The 9,698-nt window shown below is 39.4% G+C and overlaps 1 protein-coding gene across 2 annotated transcripts in view; it reads left to right on the top strand.

Moving 5' to 3' along the window:
* Positions 1-4,799: 4,799 nt before the first annotated feature.
* Positions 4,800-9,698, top strand: part of LOC107561941 (XK-related protein 6-like) — a 24,685-nt gene continuing 19,786 nt past the window's right edge. The window contains exons 1-2 of one of the 2 annotated variants that reach the window (XM_016246489.1): positions 4,800-4,852; positions 5,428-6,062. In XM_016246489.1, the coding sequence (XP_016101975.1) occupies positions 5,488-6,062 (575 nt within the window). In that variant the 5' untranslated portion in view covers positions 4,800-4,852; positions 5,428-5,487. Of the gene's footprint in view, positions 4,853-5,080; positions 6,063-9,698 lie in introns of those variants that run through there. The other variant, XM_016246490.1, reaches the window with a different exon arrangement.

The following is a 9,698-nucleotide window of genomic DNA, read 5'->3' on the forward strand; positions in this document are numbered from 1 at the left end:
AAATAAAATAAAATAAAATAAAATAAAATAAAATAAAATAATTTAGAGAAGTATAACTGTATGTAAGTAGTAATATAAAATACAATATAATTACCAAAACATAATTTAGTGTTCTCTACACAGGTTTATAAAATATTATCACAAAGCTTTAGTGAGGAACAACATGGCTATATTGGCCAACTAGACCAACATAAACTAACCATAAACCAGCTTGCCATTGCTGTGAAAGAAGATTTACAGGTTAACAGCACCATACAACATACAAACAGTTAAACAATGTTATACACAATAGAAGAGATGTGGAACATGTTTGTAATGTCAAATGTAATGTCAGAAATGGATTTACTGGAGTTAATGAAACTCATTATATTTTATATAATTTTTTGCTCGCAAATATATTATGTTCGCAACTGAAATAAATACATAAATAAAAAAAAAAAAATTTAACTTAGCACATATTTAGCATGTTAGACCAATAGTAGGGTTTATATCTGTGCAATATTTGGCAAATACACCAAATTTAAAATGCTTAATAAGGGGAAATGTATATCATTTCCACCGTCAGGACTGTTTATTTTCACTAGTTGAACTGTGGACTGTGCACTTGTGGAACTGAACAAACAGTTCTGGAACGTATTCCAGGGAATAGACACCTCTTGCTTCTCAATGTTATCCATTAAACCTTGCAGGTCTTACTGGTGTTGCTGATAGTTTACAATACTGTTAACGTGACAATTAAAATAATTAATTTCATGGCAAAGGAAGTTAAACTGAGTCTTGTATCTGGAAATGATCTAATGTTAACCAGTAAAATAAAATTAAATAAAATTAAATAAAATTAAATAAATAGTAAAATAAAATTAAATAAAAAATGTGGCTTGATGTTTTCAAGCTTAATTCACAATGGTTTTATGGGGTTATTATAAATAAATATAATAAACAAATAATAAATAAATAAATAAATTGGTTCCATTATTGTACTGCATTACGCCATTTCAAGCATTTTATATTATGATATTATATAGTATTATAAGATATTATATATAGTATTATATATTGAAAAAAATTGCAAAGATTATATTGAGAGATTTTGAGACATGTAAGAGATTTTTACAGTCTTTATATATCTGATATCAACATTTCTGGTCCTTTGCGAGTGCAGTATTTAGTGTTGACTATAAAGATAACTTTTCAGTGAAGCGTGTGTGTGTGTGTGTGTGTGTGTGTGTGTGCACACATGCACGTGTACACTTGTGAGTTCACAACACGGCTCTTGCTGTAGTCTTAGCAGAATCCTGCTGGGAGAAGAGTAGCCTCCTGTTGAGGAGGAAGATGAGTGTCTGGCGTCTCTTGAGTGCCGTGAACGATTACAGTCACTCCATTATTTAGCTTGAGTTACATGTGTGCCATAAACCCCACACTCCACAAAAAAATATGCTGCTCCATTTGCTCTCATTAAAAATGTATGCCGTTTTTGGGGGAATTGGGAACTGCTTTGCTGGCAGACAAAACACACTTTGGTTTGTAATCAGAGCTCAAGTGGTATGTGGTAAGTTTTTTCTTAGGATAACAGCAATGCTTTTGGCAAGGATCAAAGTTTTCTTTCTCTATGCTTGCTCTTTAGTTTGATTGACACCTGGAGGAAACCGGAGTCAAGGCATTGAGAAATAACTCAGAGTGCAGATCGGCTGCTGATGCCATGGGTTTTCAAAGAATAACCCTCTATAGGACTAATTGTGAATTTACAGCTTAAAAAATAATTGACTTTATATTTTACATAATTATATTTAGGTGTAAAATCATTTTTCTTAATCTGACCTTTGTCCTTTTTTTTAGGGATCCGTCATTTATAACTGACGTTGTCCCATTAGGGTAAATTATTTTTGGCAAATTGTCTGAAACTTCACACACAATCAAATGCTTTTTCCCTATCTGAAAAAAGTGAAAAGGTCTTACTGTTTCAAAAAACAGTAAAAAAAAATTATTGTGCTGCTATATTTGATTTGGAACTCACGCATGAAAATGTCTAAAACGTGACACAAATTCGGATGCAATTTCACTGCCTGAAAACCATGTCTTAGTGTTTCAAAAGCATTAAAACAACTTTAACATTGAGTTTCATCTTGGAATTTCAAATCAATTATCGTAGCACATGTGAAAATCAACAAGACTCTTCTTTTTCAGTGTACCCCACACAACCCACACATAAGTAGATGTTGACTTGTGCAGTTATCATTGGAGCATCGCTGTCTGTCAGTATAGTAATGTCAATAGACATTGGCATCTTTCCTGACCTCTGGTTGTTGTATGGATCACATCTTTCAAACTGGCATACAATAATGTACCCAAATGCCTGACTTCCACAACAACCTATTCTTCATCACTGCCCTCACACTCATTGCTTCTATCCTCCTTGGTCCTCAACAACTTGTTTTATTACTACAACCTGATTTTCTGATGCACTCATATCATATTATCTTTCTGAAATAAGTACAGATTTGTCTCTTCATCTTACAAAAATCTTACAAAAATGAACCTAAAACACATGCATAAAGTCTATTATACTGCCCGCCAATGCTGGTCAATAGTGCCAGCTACACAAAATATGCATCACATAATAGGACTTTATCAGTTATGCATGACGCTCAGATTTGTTGGTCTCTTGGGTTGTTGTTTTTATAAAAGTGCATTAATGACAAAAAAACCTTTAGAAAACACATTTGGCTGTACAATTATATTTTTTATAACTTGAATTTATATGTATTTTCTAGTTTAAAATGAGCTCTCTCTGGAGCCTTGAGAGCATGTGATGTGCTAATGTCTCCTTTACTACTTTGTTACCAAAAATGTGACGCATATGGCTAATATATTTTAATTTTACTGGTTGAAGGGGATGTCATTTGACATAACTAAAATAAAATTTTGTTGGTTGAACTTAATATTGAATTTTAAATGTAATTTTCTTAGCGTCATTTATAAATGACGATATCCCATAGAGGGATAAAGGCTGAATTTAGGAGTCTAGTAAAAGTCGCCGTGATTTTGCCAAGTAAGACATGTTCCTGGATCAACATTACTGTCCAAAAATATAGACCTAACCCAATCCCTAACCCTAAAGGATGTTGATCCAGGAACATGTTGTACTTGGTGAAACCACATTCACCGTCTAATAAATGGTATGTATTCAATGTGAATGTGGGGTGTTGGGTACAGTTTGACCCAGTTGGGAGACCAAGAAAGTTGCAATTGAGAATTTTTTTTTTTGGTAAATAACGAAATTCCATTCTCCAAAATTCCTGTTGAAACCAGCTTGAACTGGTTGCTGGTCTTATTTGGTCTCAAAATCTGACCAGGCTGGTCTGTTGGTGTGTTATAGAGAGGTTTTGGGGGTTGTATGGGAGACCAGCTACACTCTTAAAAATAAAGGTGCTTCATGATGCCATAGAAGAACCTTTTTTGTCTAAATGGTTCCATAAAGAACCTTTAACATCTGAAGAACCCTTCTGTTTCACAAAAGGTTCTTTGTGGTGAAAAAAGGTTCTTCAGATTACAAAAAGGTAAGAAAGAGATGGTTCTTTAAAGAACCTTTGACTGAATGGTTCTTTGTGGAACCAAAAATGGTTCTTCTATGGCATCGCTTGAAGAACCTTTTGAAGCACCTTTATTTTTAAGAGTGTAGATCAGCTTAAATGAGCAAATCAGTGTGTGCTGTCAATAGTTAAAAGTCACAAGAGTGAACTAATTTAAAACACAAACACAGAAAAAGGTAGCCTATATGCAAAATAAATCTTATTTTAATATTTAAAATATAAAAAGAATATTTAGTAAACTTTTCAAAATTGCAGAAAGACAGAACATGAGAAAATGAGTGTTGCCCAAGACAACTGTCATTAATTAGAAATATCTGAATGCTGACTGCGACGAGATACGATGGACATATTTTAAACAGCAGAATAATACAACAGAACTGACAGACAGACAGACAAACAGACAAATATGAATTAATCCAACTCTTTAAAACACACGCACACAGGAGAAAGGAAGAGACAGGTGGGTACAAATAGTAAGGACCGTTTTCTTGTCACAACATTTTTCGTGCCTCATTTTACAGATGTGCTCTATTTTTGTTGCTACTTTCATCCAGGGAGAGGCTGTTACGTTTACAAATGTGCTGAGCTCTTCTAGTTTTCACAGAAGAGAGTTGTTTGTCACAAACAGGACAGCATAGATGCACAGGCCTATACCTGACCGCAAACATGCACGTTTCGCCCCGCACTTCCATCTATTTGCCTTGAATTAAATTCATTTTGTGAGTGGATTTGTATGCACATCTTGTTTAAGTCTCATTCAAATGTGTTTATTACATTATACTGAATCTTGATCATCTTGATGCCATGACGGCACAGAAGAGAGGAGGAGAATGTGAAAGGCATTATGCATCTGTAGGCTGTATGCAAAAGACGAGGAGCACATTTTCAAGGCGAGCATCTCTTGAACATGTCCGAAAGGGTTAAGAACACTACAGCATTACATCACTCAGCATCCCCCAGTCCTGAGGTGTTGAATCGAGCACTAGGTGGCATCCGAGATGAGTAAGGATCCGCGTCTCCGTTCAGACGAGACATCCAGTCAGCGGCGTCGGGTGTCTCAGGGAACAGTCCCGCTGCAGACACAATGCGCAGGTGACAAGAACCCGCTTCCAGGAGTTCGTCTCTGACCTGTGCCGACTCGAGGGCGAGAACAGCGCTGACTTCCCCGTCCGGAGCGACGCAGGAGGATGCACTGCCTCTCTGGCGTCGCCGTCACCCCACAACTCCATGGCTACCTCATTAGGGGTACTCTGGAGGAACAGGTGTCGGGGATTCATTTTGTGAGTGGATTTGTATGCACATCTTGTTTAAGTCTCATTCAAATGTGTTTATTACATTATACTGAATCTTGATCATCTTGATGCCATGACGGCACAGAAGAGAGGAGGAGAATGTGAAAGGCATTATGCATCTGTAGGCTGTATGCAAAAGTGTTGTTCCACCTGACGAGGAGCACATTTTCAAGGCGAGCATCTCTTGAACATGTCCGAAAGGGTTAAGAACGCTACAGCATTACATCACTCAGCATCCCCCAGTCCTGAGGTGTTGAATCGAGCACTAGGTGGCATCCGAGATGAGTAAGGATCCGCGTCTCCGTTCAGACGAGACATCCAGTCAGCGGCGTCGGGTGTCTCAGGGAACAGTCCCGCTGCAGACACAATGCGCAGGTGACAAGAACCCGCTTCCAGGAGTTCGTCTCTGACCTGTGCCGACTCGAGGGCGAGAACAGCGCTGACTTCCCCGTCCGGAGCGACGCAGGAGGATGCACTGCCTCTCTGGCGTCACCGTCACCCCACAACTCCATGGCTACCTCATTAGGGGTACTCTGGAGGAACAGGTGTCGGGGAAGTGACGTCACGAGCCTCGGAAACCGGAGGTGTGCGCTTTGGAGAGCAAGATGGCAGCGAAATCCGACGGTCGGGGGGTCGTCACCGGTTTCGCCCAGCTGCACAACCTGGACGAGACGGTGGGGAGCTGCGAGGACGACCCGCGGCAGGGCAGCTCCTTCCACATCTGCCACTGCTGCAACACCTCGTCGTGCTACTGGGGCTGCCGGAGCGCCTGTCTGCATTACCTCCTGGGCAAGGGGAGAGACGTCAGGCGGCCACCTCGCGAGGAGCGCCTGTGGTTGGACTGCCTGTGGATCGTCCTCGCGCTCCTCGTCTTCTTCTGGGACGTAGGCACTGACTTATGGCTCGCGCTTGACTACTACGTCAAGCAGGACTACCTCTGGTTCGGACTCACACTGTTCTTCGTGCTGGTGCCGTCGGTGCTTGTCCAGATCTTGAGCTTCAGGTGGTTCGTGCAGGATTACACGGGGGGCGGCCTGGGCACCGTGGAGGGTCTCAGCAGCGGCCGGAGAGCCACGGCTGGCACGAGCGCAGGGGTGTACGGCAGGGTCAGATGCTGTCGCGTATCAGTGTGGGTCTGGCAGACGCTCATACACATCCTCCAGATGGGACAAGTGTGGAGGTAAGCATCCCGTTAGCTTCTCCTATAGCCCGTCACCTGGTATAACCCGTGCAGTCCAGAACATAGGGGATGCGAGTATCACTCTAAGCATGTGCTTTTCTCCGAATGAACATCGTGCTCTCGTGAAATCTGTGGCATCAGTATGTGCAGCAGGGCGCTGGAAGTACACAGTGCGTTCCTGAGGTGAGTCTCACAGTGCATCTGAGGATTCATTCACCCTCCCTTGGCTGCTCAACTCTGAGAGACTGCTGGCGAGACGGGCGTCGGGTTTCTCAGGCTCCCCGTGCGTCCCTCAGGAACGACATCCCTCCTTCCTACGCTCGATGTCATCGACACAATTTGCGTTCTTTGATCCTTCGCTCTTTAATAAGGATTCATCATCATAGGTGCAGTGCGTTATAACGCCAGTCAGTACAGTGTGTGCTCTCAAGTGAGGAATAGTTCTGGCGCGTGCGGGGAATATCGTCCGTGACATGTTGTACTTAACGTCTGATCCGCTAGATATGATGCGACAGTTTTGTTTTCTGCAGCAGACGGGCTCAGTGGCCGCATTCACTTCTGTGTGGAGGCGTTCAGTTTAGCCGGACGATTTAGCTTGATTTCGTTGCCATTCATTATTCATGTTTGCTTGGGCTCGTGCTTTCTTTATACGATGCGATTATTGCTTAAAGATAAGTCTCTCTGTCATCAGTGGCTCACAGTTGTCATGATGTCATCGCTTTAAAGGTGCTACAGCATCTCACGCGAGTGCGCGCGCGCTCTCTCTCTCTCTATGTTTGTGTGCAAAAGAAATTCCTTCTCAGCTTTCATATAGTCACGTTTTTCTGAGATAAATGTAGGGAAATCTTTCTTAAAAGCCAAATGAAACGCTCATTTTGGACAAGTTAAATAATACTCTGCTTCGACTGTAAATTTTTAAGTGGATTGATATTTATAGTATATATAATATGTAATATTTTTATGAAGTAGGCTATAGATCTAGGGATCACTGGGATCTAGAACTGACCCCGTAGAATTCTGACGCTGATTTTCTGCCGTTGCTATGCAACCAGTAGTTCTAGTTAAAAGCGTTTTCTTCTTATGCGTCCGTTTATATATATATATATATATATTCAGAATATTAGAAAATTCAGACGAACAATACCTGAGTGAATGACTTAGATTGTGAAGTGTGCGACCGGTGGACCCTGAACTATCCCATAATGCAACAAGAGCAAGTGTCATATTCAAGAAGTTTAAAAATAAAAAAGGCAGAGAACTGTGAACTGCGCAGCTGGCTTTAGACGTGCTGTCAGAACTAAAACGTGTTCATTGCAATTAAAGGGAAAGTTCATCCAGAAATGAAAATTCTGTCATTAATTACTCACCCTCATGTCGTTTCAAACCCGCAAGACCTTCGTTAATCTTCGGAACACAAATTAAGATATTTTTGATGGAATCTGAGAGCTGTCTGACCCTGCATAGACAGCAACGCAACTGAAATGTTTCCAAGTCCAGAAACGTAGCAAGGAGATCGGTAAAATAATCCATGTGACATCAGGGGTTCAACCGTAATTATACGAAGCTACGAGAATACTTTTTGTGCGCAAAAGAAAAAAAGAAAACTTTATTCAACAATTCGTCTCACCCTGGTGCCATTTTGGAGAATATCCGCTGGACGTAAACAGCGTATGTTGTTCTGTGCCAGCTGCGTCACGCCGGATCTGTTTCCTACATTGTTGTGATTTGATTGAACGGAAACAGTGTATGCGTGTGTGATTTTTGGGTGAACTAACCCTTTAAAATGTAATTTTTTGTTATACTTGCCTATACTTTCTTCAGTGGTCAATAACTGAGATCTTCATTAAATTCAGCACTGAAAGTACAGATATTTGTATACAGCTAATTGAGCTAAAGTGTAAAAGGTAATGTTTTATCTAGCTATATTTCTATAGTTACCTTGATGAAACACTTTTACTGTATTTTGGCTCTACACAAAACAGTTACTGCTTCATTGTGCAATAAATGCAAAACCCGAATATAATGGAATGGCATTTTGAGGTAGAATGCTCAGCAGTGTATCAGCAGTGTAGCTTTAAAGTGCTGGTGGAAATGGGTTTGAAGTCAACATCAAAGAAGTCTTTTTTTTGCTCCTTTTAAGACTGTGTGAATAAGGTGCTCATAATTAGATGACATCTAAATCAAATAAGAAGATCCTTCATGCTTTTCTTATGTCTGTCAATCTTGAACTATGTTTTATACAACGAAGTACCATTGTACCTGTGTGTGTTTTCATATTTTAATACTCATAGGCCTATTATTGCATCTGTCAGTTGTTATTGCTTTCTAGCCAGAAACTTCTGAGGCCACACTGGCTTTATCTCTCAAACTGAACCGATAATGTTCTCAGGTCACGCCAAACATTAGCAAGCAACTTAAACTAATTTCTATGTGAAAACAAAAAAATAAAGTGGAATTACACACTTATATACTACTTATGGAATTAGTTCCTGACTACTGGACAGATCCTTCTGCCAAAGACTTTAGAAATTGTGCATTTTAAGAAAGTGCATGTTAAGAAAGTGCATGAGACATTTCTCAATTGGATGTTTATTCATTTATGCTTGGCATGAGAGCCCGATGATGTCTTTGTTGGCTTTGGTAACTGATGTGGCAGCGCCGCTGCCAAAACCTCGAGCCTTTCCCAATCGTCTTGACTTGAAGTTAGTCAGCGCAAGCGTCTTGAGAGATAAATTGTAAATAATGGTCAATTAAGCTGCCTAGGGCACTGGTTGTGTGCTTTGTTTAGCTCTTGGCACAAAATTCGCTGCCTAGTTATGGCAACTTGGTGAAAACGAGTATAGCTCAGGATTCTTACTCCCAGCATGTCTGATATGCCATGTATCATTACTGTTTAATTTGTAAAATTAAAAATTACTGTTAAAAACATTTCTTTTGAAGGACTCTTAAAATAAATATATCACAATTTCCGTAAAAATATTAAGCAGCACAACTGTTTTCAACACTGATATTAATAAGAAATCTTTCTTAAGCAGCAAATCAGCATATTAGAATGATTTCTGAAGATCATGTGACACTGAAGACTGGAGTAATGATGCTGAAAATTCAGCTTTACCATCACTGCAATACATTACGTTTGAAAATATAAATATATATAAAAATAGAAAACTTGTATTTAAAATTGTAATAATATTTCACAATATTCCTTCATTTTTTATTAAATAAATGCAGACTTGGTGAGAATAAAGAGACATCTTTCAAAAACATAAAAAAATCTTACTGACCCCAGACTTTTATACAGTAGTGTATACAGGTGCATCTCAATAAATTAGAATGTCGTGGAAAAGTTCATTTATTTCAGTAATTCAACTAAAATTGTGAAACTCGTGTATTAAATAAATTCAATGCACACAGACTGAAGTAGTTTAAGTCTTTGGTTCTTTTAATTGTGATGATTTTGGCTCACATTTAACAAAAACCCACCAATTCACTATCTCAACAAATTAGAATACTTCATAAGACCAATAAAAAAAACATTTTTAGTGAATTGTTGGCCTTCTGGAAAGTATGTTCATTTACTGTACATGTACTCAATACTTGGTAGGGGCTCCTTTTGCATGAATTACTGCATCAGTG

This window comes from Sinocyclocheilus grahami, unplaced genomic scaffold (genome assembly GCF_001515645.1).
Source record: "Sinocyclocheilus grahami isolate Dianchi unplaced genomic scaffold, SAMN03320097.WGS_v1.1 scaffold799.1, whole genome shotgun sequence".
In the NCBI taxonomy this organism is placed as follows: Eukaryota; Metazoa; Chordata; class Actinopteri; order Cypriniformes; family Cyprinidae; genus Sinocyclocheilus; species Sinocyclocheilus grahami.